This window comes from Cyprinus carpio, chromosome B3, assembly GCF_018340385.1.
Source record: "Cyprinus carpio isolate SPL01 chromosome B3, ASM1834038v1, whole genome shotgun sequence".
Lineage (NCBI taxonomy): Eukaryota > Metazoa > Chordata > Actinopteri > Cypriniformes > Cyprinidae > Cyprinus > Cyprinus carpio.
The window spans coordinates 5,605,465-5,625,269 of record NC_056599.1 but is presented as its reverse complement, the minus strand read 5'-3'; the positions used below and the strand labels follow the sequence as shown (position 1 = coordinate 5,625,269).

The 19,805-nt window shown below is 41.5% G+C and overlaps 1 protein-coding gene and 1 pseudogene across 1 annotated transcript; one reads left to right on the top strand and one right to left on the bottom strand.

Annotated features, from left to right (window-relative positions):
- LOC122136721 overlaps nt 1-19,805 on the bottom strand; it is a 690,060-nt pseudogene that overhangs the window by 656,960 nt on the left and 13,295 nt on the right.
- LOC122136731 (immune-associated nucleotide-binding protein 9-like) lies at nt 16,141-17,145 on the top strand. The gene is made up of 2 exons (XM_042721280.1): nt 16,141-16,316; nt 16,349-17,145. The coding sequence occupies exons 1-2, from the start codon at nt 16,205-16,207 to the stop codon at nt 16,915-16,917; spliced, it is 681 nt and encodes a 226-aa protein (XP_042577214.1). The 5' UTR covers nt 16,141-16,204; the 3' UTR covers nt 16,918-17,145.

The following is a 19,805-nucleotide window of genomic DNA, read 5'->3' as shown; positions in this document are numbered from 1 at the left end:
AAGAGCCTTATAAGTAATAATATTTTGTAACTGATACGGAACTTAATAGGTAGCCAGTGCAGAGACTGTAGTATTGGGGTAATATGATCATATTTTCTTGACCTGGTAAGGACTCTAGCCGCTGCATTTTGGACTACCTGTAGCTTGTTTATTGAGGATGCAGGACAACCACCTAGAAGTGAATTACAATAGTCCAGTCTAGAGGTCATGAATGCATGAACTAGCTTTTCTGCATCAGGAACAGGTAACATGTTTCGTAGCTTGGCGATGTTTCTAAGATGGAAGAATGATGTTTTTGTAATATGGGAAAAAAAAATTTCAAAAGACAAGTTACTGTCTAATATAATACCCAGATTTTTGACAGTAGAGGAAGTAACAGTACATCCGTCTAATTGCAAATTGTAATCTACAAGATTCTGTGTAATGTTTTCTGGTCCAATAAGTAATATCTCTGTCTTATCTGACATTTTTAGGAGAAAATTATTGGTCATCCAATCTTTTACATTTTTAACACACTCTGTTAGCTTAGATAATTTTGAAGTTTCACCTGGTCTTGTTGAGATATATAGTTGAGTATCATCAGCTTAACAGTGGAAACTAATCCCGTATTTTCTAATGATATTACCAAGGGGCAACATGTATATTGAAAATAGCAGAGAACCTAGGACAGATCCTTGTGCCACTCCATATTTTACTGGTGATAAATGAGATGACTCCCCATTTAGATAAACAATGTGGTAGCGATCGGACAGGTAGGATCTAAACCATCTTAAAGCCTGCCCTTGGATACCTGTATAGTTTTGTAATCTATCTATGAGTATGTCGTGATCTATGGTGTCGAACACAGCACTAAGATCAAGTAAAACTAGCAATGAGATGCAGCCTTGATCTGAAGCAAGAAGCAAGTCATTTGTCATTTTAATAAGTGCAGTTTCTGTGCTATGATGGGGCCTGAAACCCGACTGAAATTCTTCATAGAGACTCATTTTTTTGCAGGTAGGAGCACAATTGAGCAGACACAACTTTTTCTAAAATTTTAGACATAAATGGAAGATTTGAAATGGGTCTGTAATTTGCCAGTTCACTAGGATCTAGTTGTGGTTTCTTAATAGGAGGCTAAATAACCGCCAGCTTGAATGGTTTTGGGACGTGACCTAAATATAACAACGAGTTAATAATATTGAGAATCGGTTTTTCTGCCACAGGTAACAACTCTTTCAGTAATTTAGTGGGTACAGGATCTAATAAACATGTTGTTGGTTTAGATGCAGTGATAAGTTTATTTAGCTCTTCCTGTCCTATAGTTGTAAAGCACTGCAGTTTATCTTTGGGTGCGATAGATAAAACTAGAGTATTAGACGCTGTAGAATCTACATTTGTTATTGTATTTCTGATGTTATCTATTTTATCAGTGAAGAAATTCATAAAGTCATCATTACTAAACTGTGAGGGAATATTTAGTTCGAGTGACGTCTGATTATTTGTTAATCTAGCCACTGTGCTAAATAAAAACCTTGGATTGTTTTGGTTGTTTTCTATGAGTTTGTGGAGTTTGTCAATTCTAAAAACTTCCAAGTTCGTTTTTCTCCATTTGCGCTCAAGACTACGAGTTTCTTTCTTGAGAGCGTGGGTATTACTGTTGTACCATGGCACAGTACGTTATTCTCTAACCTTTTTCAATTTGATGGGGGCAACAGCTTCTAATGTATTAGAGAAGATAGTGCCCATGTTGCCAGTCATTTTGTCTAGTTCATGTGTATTTATGGGTACACAGAGCAGTTGAGATAAATCAGGCAGGTTATTTGCGAATCTGTATTTGGTGGCTGGAACAATAGTTCTGCCCGGACGATAACGCAAAGCCATATAGTTATTATCATCTATACGCAAAATGCACGATATAAGGAAATGGTCAGTAACATCATCACTTTGAGGTACAATATCTATGTCAGTAAGATCGATTCCATGCGATATAATTAAGTCTAGCGTATGATTAAAAACGATGAGTGGGCTCGGTGACATTTTGCTTTACTCCAAAACAGTTTAATAAGTTAGTAAACGCAAGTCCTAATGCATCATTTGTATTATCAATATGAATGTTAAAATCTCCGAAAATTAGCGCTTTATCAGCGGTAACCAACAGGTCTGAGAGGAAATCTCCAAATTATTTTAGGAATTCTGTATATGGTCCTGGTGGTCTATACACAGTAGCCAGAGAAAGAGATACAATAGATTTCTTTTGCATATCTGACAGTGTAACATTTAGCATAAGTATTTCAAATGATTTAAACCTGTATCCTGTTTTCTGGGTAACACTGATAATATCACTATATATTGTTGCAACACCTCCCCCACGACCAGTCTGACGGGGCTCATGTTTATAACAGTAGTTTGGTGGAGTAGACTCATTTAGACCAATTTAATCATTTGGTTTTAGCCAGGTTTCAGTCAAGCAGAGTACATCAAAACTATTATCTGTGATCATTTCATTTACAATAACTGCTTTGGGTGTGAGTGATCTAATGTTTATGAGCCCAAACTTTAAAAATTGTTTTTATTCATTTATTTTACGTTTTTCAGGTTTAATCACGATAAGATTTTTTCTAGATCCTACATTAAATTTATATTCTGACCTCACTATTCGGGGAACAGACACAGTCTTAATAGATTGGACAGCGCAAGCACTTCTAACATTTAAGCGGGTAGAACAAAAGCCATCATAGCAGTTATTTGAGAATTGGCTTACTAGTCAAATGGAGCGTAGAGTCCTGGAGATGTTGTCCGACAGGAGTTCTGCTCCGACTCTGCTGGGGTGCAGGTCATCAGCGCGAAAAAGCCTAGGTCGCTCCCAGAAAAGATTCTAATTATTAACAAAGAGCAGTTTCTGTTCTTTACACCATGACAATAACCATTCATTTAGAGCAAAAAGTCTACTGAACCTTTCGTGTCCTCGTCGATACTTGGGCAGTGGTCCTGACACGATGATCGTCGCCACGGGCGTCGTGCTGCGAACTGTCTCGATCAGGCTCCTGAAGTCCCTCTTCAGCGTCTCCGTCTGCCGCTGCGTGGTGTCGTTAACCCCAGCGTGAAGCACGACCGCTCTGGGGCTCTCGTCGGCCTTCAGGATCGCGGGTATCTGCGTAGAAACATCGAGAACACGAGCACCAGGGAAACAGTGAGTGTGCACTTTACCTTCGGCTAACGTAGCACGGACGTGTCGTACGATGGAGTCTCCGACGATCACAGCGTCGCGTTCCGTCTCGCGGAGGGGAGAGAAGTGGTTCTGTGTGGAGATCTCGAAGACCAGAGCGGGAGAAGTCGTCGTCCGGGGCCTGGCTCGCGTCCTCCGCTGCGGATGCACCCAGGGTCCGTGGTGTCCCGGCGCCGGAGTGAAGGACATCTGGGCAGATCGCGTCCTGGGTGCACCGGGCCTGTGCAGAGAAACACACGGGGTGGAGGTGGTGGGACTGTTAGCAGCGCGCTGTATACTTACCCTGGACTTGTGAGCATCAGCCCGGGAGGTTACCAGCGCGGCTCTCCGCTTTCTCAGCTGGGCCTGCCTCTGCTCCAGGACACGAATCTGCTTCTCCACGGCCTCCAGCTCGAGTTGCACCGAATGCAGCTCGAACGTGTCATCACCTGCACTCAAAGGTAGACAAACATCCGCCATTAAAGCAAGTAACAGTGAGTAAAGCAATTGTAATGTGTGTGAATAGAGTATTAGCGATGCACGCGGGTTTAGCGAAACCCACGCTGGTGATGCTAATGGGCTATAAGCTACTAGCGGACTCAGGAAATCAAATAAAACTAGTGATAACAAGGCGCTCTGATTGTTTTTGTTGTAGAATACGATAGAGGATATATTCACACTTTATAGAAACGAAAATGATGGTGTATAAAATAGATTTCAACAATAAAAAATAGACGATAGAGAAATAACGTGACGGAGCTCAAACTAGAGGTATACGACCTGCTGTGCAGTTTGGCTCTGATACAGCCACCGAAGCTGATCACACTCTAGTCAATGATCGTGTTTGCTCCAGCCGCGCCACACATGTCTCTGAAGTGGCTTTCAGCTTCTGTAAAGATACATGCATACGCCTCCTTTGAATAAATATAGCCAAAATCAGTTGCCATGACTTATCGCGAGTGGCAAAATATTACATTTTAGAAGCATAACCTTGGTTAATGGAAAAACTGTCATTTCGCAATGCCTTTTTTCAATTTTATATTTTTTTTAATCAACATTTATAAAATATCACCAAAGTTTTGCGCAAATCTGTAATGGAAACCCACCTAGTGCCTCTTAAAATAGCAACTCTCTGATCTAACACAGCTGAGAGAGAACTAAGCAAGAGTAGATTTGTTTCAAACTTCACTAAATCCAGGTGAACTTAGAATGGCAAATAGCCATTAGATGAATGTGCACTAAACAATTTGATGGAACATACTACTCTGCTGTTTCACCCATCCTGTATAGATCAAGGGACATACATAGACAATTAAAAGAATTGCGATTTATCTGTTTATTTATTTTAGTGCCTTGCAAGGACTTCACAAAACTCTCAAAACATTTAAAATCATAAATCTAGGAAGGACTGAGAATGTCAGTGTGAGAATAGGTAACAAAGATAGCCTTTCACAAAGCGTCCATTCGCTTTTTACGAATGAGTAATGGAAAAAGTTATCTTTTGCAAAACTTCTATTCTATTAACAGTCGGTCGCGACCCGATACTGTTCTTCCCGTATGTCTTACACAGTACGAGGATAACCCACTCTGCCAAATATGACAGAGTCCAAATTCACGGCACGAAAAATTTTCAATTTCTTAACAGACAGTAAGAATAATTAAAGATTATTCCTCACCTGTCTGTAGAAATCCCGGACGAGCCCCCAAATTGTTAATTAATATACAAATAAACTGATCCCGTCCTATCTCGTTGCCACCAAAGTTTTCTCAGTCCTCCAGAAGTGTTCACGGCCGTGGAAAGAAAAGGCACAACAGACACGAAATCTGAGTATACCTTCACTTCAAATTTTATTGTCTTAAACAGGGTATATATAAGGATAATGACGGTGGTACAGCCCTTTCAAACAATAGGATACAGATTATATATGTGTTGAGTATGAGCCAAAACAACAAGTTATATAAGTCATACATATGTTCAGGAACTACTGGACATATAAGGTGTAGAAAAGGCCCCAAAGTTATGTTAGTGTTGCTATTATTTAGTACAGTTGACCATAACGTGCTTTATGTTTCACTTTTACTCCCGTTTATTCAGTGCTTGTAATAGGGTAGCAAAGGCGCGCACTGGTTGGTATATTATATCTGACGTCGCGCAGTAGTATGCAGTACGATAGAGATGGTCAGTCGGTTGTCACGCAGTTAGTATTAAGTATGATAGAGATCATCGGTCGGTAAAATTATAATTGTGAGTGACACTTTCCTCAGCGTGTGCGTGAATGAGAAAAGTAAGTAAATCTGCTGCATTACTTGTGATATTGTATTTCTTTGACAGCTGTTATTTCTGAAATTCAATATGGATGGGAGTTAGGAGTTTAAGGGTCGCTACAAGACCGTTGTGTTAATTATATCCACGTTCGTACGTTACTTTCTAGCTTCGGTCCACCTGACTCAGTACGTCGGGTTAAATGGGTCACATCGTGTTCAGACATGTTTATACTTTATTCAATACTTGTTGTTATGAATGTTAAGTACTCTGTGGCTGAGTAAAATATGAAGTGGTGTTAAATATCATTATCTGGACCGCTATTGATGCTTTAAAGTATATCATAGATGACAGTAAGTTCTATCTACGTTATTGATAACTTAATGCATGGTAGAAAATCTGAGAAGTGTTTGAATCCTTTCTCTCTGCTTACATTTTAGGGTTTAAGAGATATAGTCATATTCTGACTACTGTTTATTTTATGTTTTTAATGTGTATTAGTGCTTAAGGAGGAATAAGTGTATGCATATGTTTCCTTTATTCATTTGTATTTGTTCTCTCTTTATAGAAACCACACTCGAAAATTACACTCACCTTTAAACTCACTCATACAAGAAAGAGGAGGAATAAACAAAATAATAAGAATTATCTCTCCGCTCTTCATTTCATACTCTGGAATATTTGGCCTTAAGTGGTGTTCTGGCCGACACACCTGAGTGAACCTGGTGATAAACCCAGAATTAGCACCTAGACTGAGCGTCTACCCATTATCTTCACTTCATTGATGGCCCTTCGAGCCGGATTACTGGGTTTACGTCAGAGATGGAATTACATCCAGAGTATGATGTTTGTGGTGCACGTCCCAAACGGCACATTCGCCCACCTGTGCGCTATGCAGATTATGAGGTTGATTATAGGGGCTACATCGGTGAGAGGTACAGAGAGAAATTAGAGAGTACTCAACAGGAGGGAAATGCCAGGATGACACCCCTCACCTCCCCTTATGACTCTTCCCTTCGCCTGCAGAGGCGGGATGCTATTCTTCAGGAGATGGACCAGGGCTATAGGGCAGAGAACCAACAGCCCAGCCAGAAGAATCAGCTAGCCCCCCAGCGGTTTCCAGAGAGAGAGTTTAGGGAACAACTACGAGATTACTCTACTCCCCTGCCTTCAGTGCTGCACCCCATACATCCACAGGAGGAGAGCCGAGTTGAGCTAGATGACATTCGTCATGAAAGACACCTTCTGCAGCAGACAGACTTAGTCGAGCTTAGAGCATTCCGAACAGCCATGAAACAGTTAGTAGATGCTGTTCGCAACATGCAGAGTCCAACCTCTATTCATACCAGAAAGCCAGAGTTAACGGTGATGTCGCCACGGCCACCTGTTGAACACGAACCTAAAGCTGAGGAAGAGGATGATTGGCCTGCACCACCACCATGGCCAGACCCAGAATTGGACGAGCCTCTCCCTAGTGACCCACCTATAGCACACTCGCTTATCAGTAGAATAGATGAGGTTCCAAGAATTAAGGAAGAAACACCACCAGCCACAGCTCCTAACATGTTTGTGGGCCAGCCACAAGTTAATCACTCAGCACGTGAGGCCCTTCCTACCGCCAGGCCATGGGAGGACACTGCCCGTCATCCACCTCCCTGGTTCAAGCCCGTTCAGTTTCTGCCGCAGCCACACAGATTACCTTCAGCTGAGCCCAAGTACCCTACTGCTTATGGTGGTCAACGGAGTGAGCTTGGCTTCAACCTAACGCCCCAACAGCGACATCCCGGCATGGCATGGACACAGCCCCCGCCTTTTAGCTCACCTCAGGATCGTAACTACAGCATCCCAGAGCCAAGTTACCGTGGGCCACGCCCAACAATCTGCAACTTCTCAAGTCGGGACCCAAGTGAGTTCGCGCGGCTCAAGATCTCATTGGAGAACCTCCTACCACATGATGCATCGGAGCTGTTTAAATATCAAGTGTTGGTCGATCACCTGCAACTAGAAGAAGCCAGGTTAATAGCAGATGCTTACCTTAACTCCCCAACACCCTTCTCAGACACAATGGTTGCCCTCAATGACAAGTTCGGCCGGCCACATCAGATAGCGCTGAGGCGTATTGCTGCTGTGATGGACTCACCAGACATAAAGCGGGGAGACTTTGCCGCATTTGAGAAGTTCGCACTCCAGATACAATCACTGGTGGGGATGCTGAAGACACTAGGCCACGAGGGTGAAGTGGAACTACAATGTGGCTCACATGTTGCTCGTCTGTTGAGCAAGCTGCCGCCTGAGCAGAGAGCAGAGTTTCGCCGCTGCATGTACCATCAGGGCACACAAACCCACACCTTAACTAATCTTTCAGATTGGTTGAAATACGAGTCTTGGTGCCAGGACTCTGAAGGACAGTTAGCTGTGAGAGGAGCTCGGGAAAAGCCGGTGTCCAGATATGAGGGTAGGAAGGGTAAGCAACCTACTACTGTCCTCCATGGTGTGAAGGACACGGCTAAGAAATCTGAGGCTCCAGTTCCAAGCAGCTCCTTCAAAAGGAACAAGAGCAAGCCATATTGTCCATTCTGCAATAATGAGCAACACTACCTTAGCCAGTGCACAGAGGTATCCAGGCTAACAAAGGATCAGCTGACCGAATGGATAAAAAGTAACAAGAGGTGTTGGCGATGTGCACGGCCACACCAGGCGGCCCAGTGCAACTTAAAAAAGACATGCAGCCTCTGCCAAGGGAAACATCTCCAGGTTCTGCATGAGGTGAATATGAGGTCATCCAAGGAGGCAGCGTCAACACCGGCAGCGGAAAGCCAAGGCACAAGGGGCACAACAGAGGTTCTGTATTTAGACAGACCAACTGAAGGCAGACTGGTCCTTCTGAAAGTTGTCAAAGTCCGCCTTCACCATGGTGACCAATCAATCAACACCTATGCCATACTTGATGACGGTTCAGAGAGAACTATGCTGTTGTCAGATGCTGCAGAGAAGCTAGGTGTGCAGGGGATTCAAGAGGACCTACCACTACGTACAATTAGAGGGGAAGTGCAGACACTTCGTGGTGCATCAGTGTCGTTCTTTATTTCTTCGCCATTAAACCCAAAGACCAAGTTTAAGATTACAGGTGCATTCACTAGTGATCGTATTGGACTAGCTGCCCATACTTACCCCATGGAGCAACTCCGGAACACCTACAAGCACCTCACTGGCCTTCCCATACGGACTCTTATAAATGTCAAACCCCTGCTTCTAATTGGGAGTGACCATCCCCATCTCGTCACTCCCATTGAACCTGTCAGATTGGGACCTCCAGGTGGGCCTGCTGCCATCCGCACAAGGCTGGGCTGGACTCTGCAGGGCCCATCGAGTGTAGTCCGTCACCACGCCCAATCACAGCAGTGTCTATTTACAACAGTAACACCCCAGGTGAGCGAGCTTATGAAACATGTTGAGAAATTATGGCAGGTCGACATTGTTCCATTCAGAAGCGAGAAACTAGTTACTCGTTCAAGGCAGGACCAAGAGGCCATCAGCATCCTGGAGACCAAAACCATCAGGGTAGATGTTGATGGCATTCTCCATTACGCAACCCCACTGCTCCGCCGGAAAGACATGCCGCTCTTTCAGGCTACCAAAGAAGCCGTCATGCCCTGTTTACGAAGTGTAGAGAGGCGACTTGCCAGAGATCCTGCACGAGCAGAAGCCTACAGAGTGGAGATGGAGAAACTAATAAAGGCGGGCTCTGTCATCAAGTGTGGACCGAAAGTTTCAGACAAGGAAGGTTGTGAGGAATGGTATATCCCTCACCATATGGTGAGCCATAATGGCAAGAATAGGCTGGTATTCAACTGCTCCTATCAGTATCGAGGGCAGAACCTCAACGACCATCTACTGCCTGGGCCAACCTTAGGAGCATCACTACTGGGAGTTCTGTTAAGATTCCAAAAGCATGTAGTTGCAGTTAGCGGAGACATTAGAGGCATGTTCCACCAAGTTCGCCTCCTCCCAGAGGATCGTGCTCTGCTCAGATTTCTTTGGCGTGACATCAGTCAAGAAGGACCTCCTGCAGTGTTCGAGTGGCAGGTGCTACCGTTTGGTACAACATGTAGCCCCTGCTGTGCCACATTCGCCTTACAGCGCCATGTCTCTGATAACAGCCAGCCAGATGAAGATGTGAGGATATCAGTTCAGAAATGTTTTTATGTAGATAACTGCCTCCAGAGTGTTCCCACAATTGCTGAAGCGAGGCATCTAGTAGACAAACTACGAGCCATTCTTGCATCTGCAGGCTTCGATCTACGTCAGTGGGCCAGCAATGAACCAGGTGTAATAAGTCACTTACCAGAAGAGAGCTGCTCTGCTAGTGTTGAGTTGTGGCTGGCTCAGAACAAGATCAATACCCCAGAATCTACTCTAGGGCTAAGCTGGCTCTTCCACACTGATGTTCTTGGTTACAAGCATCGTCATGTGGAGTACGGTGTCCCCACGATGCGTAATATCTACAAGGTGCTGGCGAGTCAATACGATCCATTGGGCTTCATCCTACCCTACACCACCAGGGCTAAGATAATCGTCCGACACCTTTGGGACAAACACAGGGAATGGGATGACCCACTACTACCGCAGGAGCTTCTGCAGCAATGGAAGGACTGGGAAAAAGAACTACAAGTCTTACCTCAAGTCACCCTGCCCCGACCGTACTTGTCAAAGTCTGTGGACATCTCCGGTCTTCAGAGAGAGGTGCATGTATTTTGCGACGCCTCAGAAGAGGCGTATGGTTCAGTGACGCACCTCCGGACCACTGACCAACACGGTGAAGTGTATCGGTCATTCCTGATGGCCCGTTCCAGAGTCGCTCCTAAGCGATTTCACTCTATGCCCCGATTAGAACTCTGTGCTGCCCTTACTGGTGCACAGCTCTCTCAGGTGCTGAAGAGGGAGCTTACCATCCACATTGATCGGACAACCCTTTGGTCAGATTCCACAACGGTGCTGACATGGCTGAGGTCTGAATCCTGCCGGTTCAAGGTCTTTGTGGGCACCCGCGTGGCCGAGATACAGGAGCTGACTGACGGGCATGCCTGGAGATATGTTGATACCGCAAGAAACCCTGCGGATGACGTAACACGCGGAAAGAAGCTGCGAGAGCTTATTCAGCCAAATAGATGGAGCCTGGGACCCGCCTTCCTCTTGAACAGTCCAGTCTCATGGCCAGAGGACCCCACTGTTGACCAAACAGAAGATACCTCAGAGCTACGCAAGCCTATCTTCTGTGGGGTCGCGCTGTTGCATCAAGCCAGTCAACTACACACCTGGGCCAATACGGCTCGTGGAAGGAGTTGTTGGAAGGGACAGTGCAGGAGCTGCATGGGGCGGCCAACTCTAATGATAAGCCCACAGCTGAAGACTACCCACAGGCTGAACAGTTAATACTTCAGAGGGCTCTGAGGGATAGTTTTCATCAGGAGTACAGCCTCCTGAAAGCTGTTAAACCCGTCCCCAGCTACAGTCAACTTTGCACGCTGTCTCCAGAGCTGGATGAAAAGGGAGAGCTCATTCATGTTGGAGGACGACCACTCTTCATTCAGTCATCTTGGACCCAGGTCATCGAGTAACTACGCTCTTGATTCAAGACTTTGATAACCGCCTCCGCCACCCAGGACCAGAGCGGGTGTTCGCCGAGGTTCAACACTCCTTCTGGATCCTGCAAGGGCGTGAGGCTATCCGGCGCTACCAGTATAGCTGCGCTGACTGTCGACGATGGAGGGCAAAACCTGCAGTGCCGAAGATGGCAGACCTGCCATCAGCCCGTCTGCGCCTTTTCAAGCCTGCTTTCTATTCTACGGGGATGGACTGCTTTGGGCCATTTGAGATCAAAGTGGGCCGGCGCCGGGAGAAGAGATGGGGGATCATTTTCAAGTGCCTCACAACTAGGGCGGTGCACTTGGACCTCCTTACCGCTATTGATACGGATGCTTTTCTAATGTCCCTTCGTCGGTTTATTGCCCGTAGAGGAACACCTGCAGAGCTGTTCTCTGATCAGGGGACAAATTTCAAGGGAGGTGAGCGGGAACTCCGTGAAACTTTCGTTGAAATGTCTAAAGAACTACAACATCTCCTTGCACCACAGAAGATCTCCTTCCGCTTTAACCCCCCAGCAGCTCCCCATTTCGGAGGGGTGTGGGAGAGGGAGATACGCTCAGTTAAGAGCGCACTCTATGCCACAGTCGGTGCTCAGCCTGTTCCAGAAGAAGTGCTTCGGACCGTACTTACTGAGGTGGAAGGGATCCTTAACAGTAAACCTTTGGGTTATGTGTCTTCAGATGCCAGCGACCCAGATCCAGTGACTCCCAGTGTTCTTCTCATGGGGCGGCCTGATGGTTCGCTACCTCAGGTATCTTACCCCGAAAGTGAGCTCATCTGTCGCCGCCGTTGGAAGCACTCCCAAATCTTGGCTGATCACTTCTGGGCCCGTTTCATCCGACTCTATGTGCCGAGTCTTCAAGCTCGCCAGAAGTGGCAGGCTACACCAGTTGATATTGCAGGTGCTGTAGTGATGATCGCTGATCCGCATCTTATGAGGGCCCTCTGGCCCATTGGTAAAGTAGTCAAGACTCATCCCAGCCCTGACGGGCACATCAGGTCCGCTGATGTAAAGGTGAAGGAGAGAATCTACACCCGGCCAGTTGCCAGGCTGGTTGTTCTCCCTGCACTTCCTTCTGGAGAAGATGGAGATGGTTTCACTCCTGCCACTACACCCCAGCCATAGAACTTTGTCGCCTTTAGTGATGAGCAAATGTATTACATACATTTGGAAGCCGCTGTAGAAAAGGCCCCAAAGTTATGTTAGTGTTGCTATTATTTAGTACAGTTGACCATAACGTGCTTTATGTTTCACTTTTACTCCCGTTTATTCAGTGCTTGTAATAGGGTAGCAAAGGCGCGCGCTGGTTGGTATATTATATCTGACGTCGCGCAGTAGTATGCAGTACGATAGAGATGGTCAGTCGGTTGTCACGCAGTTATTATTCAAGTATGATAGAGATCATCGGTCGGTAAAATTATAATTGTGAGTGACACTTTCCTCAGCATGTGCGTGAATGAGAAAAGTAAGTAAATCTGCTGCATTACTCGTGATATTGTATTTCTTTGACAGCTGTTATTTCTGATATTCGATATGGATGAGAGTTAGGAGTTTAAGGGTCGCTACACGACCGTTGTGTTAATTATATCCACGTTCGTACGTTACTTTCTAGCTTCGGTCCACCTGACTCAGTACGTCGGGTTAAATGGGTCACATCGTGTTTAGACATGTTTATACTTTATTCAATACTTGTTGTTATGAATGTTAAGTACTCTGTGGCTGAGTAAAATATGAAGTGGTGTTAAATATCATTATCTGGACCGCTATTGATGCTTTAAAGTATATCATAGATGACAGTAAGTTCTATCCACGTTATTGATAACTTAATGCATGGTAGAAAATCTGAGAAGTGTTTGACTCCTTTCTCTCTGCTTACATTTTAGGGTTTAAGAGATATAGTCATATTCTGACTACTGTTTATTTTATGTTTGTAATGTGTATTAGTGCTTAAGGAGGAATGAGTTTATGCATATGTTTCCTTTATTCATTTGTATTTGTCCTCTCTTTATAGAAACCACACTCGAAATTACACTCACCTTTAAACTCACTCATACAAGAAAGAAGAGGAATAAACAGAATAATAAGAATTATCTCTCCGCTCTTCATTTCATACTCTGGAATATTTGGCCTTAAGTGGTGTTCTGGCCGACACACCAACAGGTGGTTTAATAACAATAGCATGGCATCAAGAGCCTTTGGTCACACAAGTAAAGGTCTTTGTTTAAATTTTTTTTTTGGTCACACCGTAAAGGCCAACATTCCAAAATGCAAGTGTAGCAATTGAACAAAATCAAGACTAATAACAATGAGTAGACTGTAGCCTAAGACTATCCTATTTTTAACCAAGAATGAATGGCTTTTAAGGATGTTATAATGTGTTTAATAACAGAGCATGTGGCCAAAGTTTGTTTAAATTTTTAATGAGTAATGTACATAAATATTTGTTTTTACAAAAAAGTTTGGTGCTAAACTGCTTTTAGATCTTTGTTTCAGTTGTTTCTGTGATGTACTGAAATATAATTACAAGCACTTCATACGTTTCAAAGGCTTTTATCGACAATTACATGACATTTATGCAAAAGAGTCAGTATTTGCAGTGTTGGCCCTTCTTTTTCAGGACCTCTGCAATTCGACTGGGCATGCTCTCAATCAACTTCTGGGCCAAATCCTGACTGATAGCAACCCATTCTTTCATAATAACTTCTTGGAGTTTGTCAGAATTAGTGGGTTTTTGTTCTTGAGGATTGACCACAAGTTCTCAATGGGATTAAGATCTGGGGAGTTTCCAGGCCATGGACCAAAAATTTCAACATTCTGGTCCCCGAGCCACTTAGTTATCACTTTTGCCTTATGGCACGGTGCTCCATCGTGCTGGAAAATGCATTGTTCTTCACCAAACTGTTGTTTGATTGTTGGAAGAAGTTGCTGTTGGAGGGTGTTTTGGTACCATTCTTTATTCATGGCTGTGTTTTTTGGCAGAATTGTGAGTGAGCCCACTCCCTTGGATGAGAAGCAACCCCACACATGAATGGTGTCAGGATGCTTTACTGTTGGCATGACACAGGACTGATGGTAGCGCTCACCTTTTCTTCTCTGGACAAGCCTTTTTCCAGATACCCCAAACAATCGGAAAGGGGCTTCATCGGAGAATATCTCCTTCTTGACACCAGGCCATCTTCCAAAAGTCTTCGCCTCACTGTGCGTGCAGATGCGCTCACACCTGCCTGCTGCCATTCCTGAGCAAGCTCTGCACTGGTGGCACTCCCATCCCGCAGCTGAATCCTCTTTAGGAGATGATCCTGGCGCTCGCTGGACTTTCTTGGACGCCCTGAAGCCTTCTTTACAAGAATTGAACCTCTTACCTTGAAGTTCTTGATGAACCTATAAATTGTTGATTTAGGTGCAATCTTAGTAGCCACAATATCCTTGCCTGTGAAGCCATTTTTATGCAACGCAATGATGGCTGCACGCGTTTCTTTGCAGGTCACCATGGTTAACAATGGAAGAACAATGATTTCAAGCATCACCCTCCTTTTAACATGTCAAGTCTGCCATTCTAACCCAATCAGCCTGACATAATGATCTCCAGCCTTGTGCTCGTCAACATTCTCACCTGAGTTAATAAGATGATTACTGAAATGATCTCAGCAGGTCCTTTAATGACAGCAATGAAATGCAGTGGAAAGGTTTTTTTGGGATTAACTTAATTTTCATGGCAAAGAAGGACTATGCAATCCATCTGATCACTCTTCATAACATTCTGGAGTATATGCAAATTGCTATTATAAAAATTTAAGCAGCAACTTTTCCAATTTCCAATATTTATGTAATTCTCAAAACTTTTGGCCACGAATGTATATTATAATGTTATTGTTGTTTTACGTCTTCCTTTCATTTTACAACTACATTCAATTCGCAATCCGTCCCTTTGCGCCACCTGGTGGTAGTTTCGCAAATGAATTTAACACACGACTGACTTGCTGTTAACGCCGCGGCCCTGCGGCGGCGGTATTACCCTTTTTGGTTGTCTACCTACTTTATCATGCACCCCATTTTGCAACAAATTTTTTGTGTAAAATCTTTTAAAATTAATTAACTTGAGAAATATGCAAGATGTCAGAATCTGTCACTCTAGGTTTGAATACTGAGTGAAGCATGTATATAATTATAATAAATATTTGAAAGTTGTATTTTTATTGTTTTGTTCAGGTAATGTGTTGAAACTTCTCTCTGACAACTGAATGAACTCTTTGTGAATATGTTATATTGGTCATTACAAAAATAAACATTAATAAATTACATCAAGCCACAACTGGCATTTATTATTATAATTTTTTTTAGATATTATAAAGATTTTAATTTAAATATATTAATTGTTGTGCTATATTAACTCCACTTTTATACTTTACGGGAGTTACATTAAGACAGATGTGCGATTGTTTGGTTTGTTCCCGACCTTGTTGATCAAAAGCAGATTCGGATCTCAAAACACTTGTGAAATGCCCCAATGCTTTGAATTGCCTTAGTCACGTGACATGGGTGTTTCGAATTGCCTTAGTCACGTGACATGGGTGTTTCGAATTGCCTTAGTCACGTGACATGGGTGTTTTGAATCACACTTCAGAGCAGTGTTTCGAACATCTGCGCTTCGGGATCACGACACCGCGTCGAAACATCAGTTTCGTGTCAGCCATCCCTAGTTTGACTATTGCTTCTTGGATTACTGGTTCTTCCTAGTTTGCCTTGTTGGATTTACATCCCGATTGTTTGATACTAGCCTGTTTCATCTACTATGATACTACCTTTTGATTTGGATTAGTTTGCTGTGTGTTAATAAACTTCTTGCATTTGGATCTTACACTGCCTAAGGCTCCCTCACAGGCATTAAGTTTGATTTGATTTATTTATTTATTTACAAAATAACAATTTAAAATATATTAACATATGCATATTCACTTTTGAAAATATTATTTTATATTATAAAAAATATATTTTGTTAAATTTTGTTAAATTTAGTTAAATCTTTTAGTTGCTTGAGGTGTCAGTGTCATCTCATACTTTGCCTTTTAAAAATATCATATTCCAATATTATCTGATTATTTCAGAGATGTCAGCTGGTAGCTCTGCACTGGCTGATCCAGTGATCCGGATTCTTCTGATTGGCAGAGACGCTTCTGGGAAAAGCTCATCTGGAAATAAGATACTGGGGAAAAGATATTTAAAGTTCATGTACAACTGAAAAAGCATGCAGCTGAAAATGAGTTAGGTATCTGTGAAGAGGTAACACAGATTGATGGGAAGCAGGTTGCTGTGATTGATTGTTCTGATCTACTGGATCCAGATCTGAATGAAGAGAAGCTGGAGATGATGAAAGAGCAGCTGGTCTCTCAATATTCAGCAGGTCTCAGTTCAGTTCTGCTTGTTGTGCCTTTAGTGAAATCTGTGCTAAATGAGGAAGAAATCCTGGATTATATGAAGTGTTTATTTGGTCATGAAGTTCAGAAATACTTTATAATTCTGTTCACACATGAAGATGAACTGGAGGATCTCGATCAGACCATTGATGAACATCTACAAAAGTATGAGGATCTCCAGCAACTGGTGACTGAATGTAGAGGAAATTTTCACTGTTTTAATAACAAGAACAAATCAGATGATCAGGTACAAGAACTATTGCAGAAGATTGAAGGAATGATGGTGGAGAACAGAGGAAAAACACATCTGAGTAAGATAAGCAAAGTAGCAGTTTCAGTTGCTTTGTTTTTTTCCTCTGTGGCAGAAACTTCTCAAATACATTCTTTATACACATTATCATTGTAGCTTCTTGAGATGCAAAATAAATCTATATGTATCTGAAAAGTGGCGGCCCAAATGGCCAATTCACATTAAACCATTCACATTGTGTTTATTGCTATTTTAAGTATGAAGGTCCCGCTCCACAGACAGAATGCTGGATTAAATATTAAGGAAAGCAGAACAATTTTATAAAGGCATCAGTATTGTTATCAGTGATACTGCCCTTCACTCATTAAGGAGTCTACGGGTATTTTTGGGGCCTGGAGAAGTTTTGTCATGCCCTGACATTTGTGCTTTTTTCAGTTTCTTATAAATATCTAAATGGCTAAAGACTAATCTCACTGTAATCAGCACAAACTGGGCTATAATAATATGTGAGCAGCATGTATGTACATGATTGTGTTTTTGAGAAAAAAAAAATGTTATGCGTGGTTAGTGAAAAACTAAAAATGTTAAATCACTTGAATAAGGCAATAAAACACATACAGAAAATTGATTCTTGTAGCCTAGAATATTTTTTCTAAATGATGTGAAAATCATCTTGTTTACTCACTTACAGAAAACAATATATTGATTTAAATTTTCTAAGACACTTTTTTTTGGTAAAACTCATATGCGAGTAGGCGTCACCTATCATGAATTCACACCTGAGAAGACAAAGGCCTGCATTATGAGCTGCATAATGAGCCATTCAGTCAGCTGTGTCACTGAGAGGGATGAGTTACAAGAAAGAATGTGAGGACAAAATAAATGTATATAATTTCATGTTTGTAGTTTATTTAGAATATATTTAATTATCCCACAACATAATTTAATATTCACTTGTGAGTGCAGTTAAACAGTTTATTAGGAACAATCAAAGCTGACTTTCAAACTGATTTTTTTGCATCATTACTCCGTCACACAATCCTTCAGAAATCCTTTTAACAATCTTATTTTCTACAAAAAAACATTTATTGTTATTATTATTGTTATTATTAATGTTGAAAAGAGCTGAGAATATTTTTTTTCAGGTTTTTTAGGGGGGATAAATTGAAAGAACAGCATTGTTTGTTACATTTGTTACAGTTACATTTATTTGTTACATTTATATTATTTACATCAAGCTTTTGAATGGTATAGTAGTGTATATTGTTATTGAAACTTCATAATATTTCACTTGATTATACATTTAGTCAGGAATAACAGTTTGGAAAAAGTCTTTGGAAAAAGTCTAACTAGTAAAATGTTTACACGTTATGTAAAACTAGTACAAGTATATAAATAAATAAAAAGAGACTTACTCATGTTTATGATCTCTGCTGAATAAAGTGCTTCATTCTTTTTTTCTGAGGAAAGCCAAATCTCAAATCCTCAACCACATCACATCTTTTGGGGGTGAATTATGTCTTATTCCTCTCATCGCGAAGCAAACAGTAAAATAAAAAAAAATAAAAAAACTTGAAGAACAATCTCTCTGCGTTGTCTTCTGTTGTGTGGGCGTATTCAAGCTGCGCGCTTCAGTGAAAAATTAGAATCTGAATTCGATTGATGTATTGCTCTTATCTGTACGATCAAAACTGAAAGTGTAATTTAAGTTCCTTTTGGGGTTATCAGGAGAAAATACCCCAAAACGCGTATACGCGTTAATCGACTCCAGAGGGTTTTTACCCCTTAACTGTCACCATCAGGGGAGACGCTTGGCGCTCTTTTTTTGTTGTTGTCCTTTTTCTCTATAAAATTTTTTAGTAATCATCATAAATTATATATTATTTGAAAGCTTAGAAGCCCAAAATTCATCCTGTGAAAACCATTTTGAAACCAGTTGACATTGTGTTACCATGGAAATTGTACTTTAAAATCTTATGGCGGTCTCCTCCCCCTTAGTGGGCAGTGTCAAGTGTCATATTACAAAATGCATTACTGTCTTTTAGAATCAAAACTTTTTATAATCTTGGCAACAAACATATCATTGGAAAGGTCTGAGTCTGAAATATGGAATCTGAGGATTCCATATTTATGGTTATTTTGAGATAGAAGTAAAATTGACAGAGAAATCTAGGGAAACATTCATTAAACAAAATTCAAAGGAGTTTTGATGGCTCCCAGTGGCTGTTTGTGGTATGATGCCCTAAATAAAATCTCACAGGAACCTACATTTTTTTCATATCAACTTCAAATTTGGAACATAACTTATTTATACACAAGGCTTTAATTTTATACCAATTTTAGACTAACACCTGTTATGTAAAATATTTATAATAAATAAAATAAAATAAAATTAATATAGCACATTTTATTTACAGTACATTTAAACTTCTATTACTTTTTGTTACTTTAATATTTTGAAATAAATTCCACTTTTGTCAAAATCTGCTAATTTTCTTCTTTAAAAAGTGGTCAACCTTGAGTCTATATTTCAAAGTGTTCATAAATTACAACAATTTAAATTTGGATAGTGCACTTTAATGCCTATTTTAAAAAATGGGAGGTGACAGTTAAAGGGTTAAACAAATATTACAAATATACTGTCTTTAAATTGTTTCTACATTAATTTGAAGATTAAATGTGAAATTATTACAATATAAAAGTATATTTAAATTTAATGTTAGGTGGGATTAATTGCGATTAATTTCAGAAAAAAAGATTAATTCGTTTAAAAAAAATATAACTGATTTACAGCACTAATTAATTTATTTGTGGGGTTGAATACTGCCACTTTTTTTTCTACTTCAAGCACTGATTGTGTATCATATGCACGCCAAATCAATTTCTGAGTATAAATCGCACACCAAAAAGAAACAGAAAATCGTGCTATTGATACACATGTACATTTTTTGAAATGGCAAATCTGTCACACATGCTTAGCAGCTCACAATTATTTGTTGTACCACAGTTCTGCCTCTCTTAAAAGTAACAAAGTTTTTAACAAA

What these genes read in the sequence shown, in the direction of transcription:
- LOC122136731 (XM_042721280.1), top strand. Translation starts at nt 16,205, where the DNA reads ATGTCAGCTGGTAGCTCTGCACTGGCTGATCCAGTGATCCGGATTCTT. An exon ending in GATACTGGGGAAAAGATATT is followed by an intron (nt 16,317 to 16,348) that starts TAAAGTTCATGT and finishes AAAAGCATGCAG; the next exon opens with CTGAAAATGAGTTAGGTATC.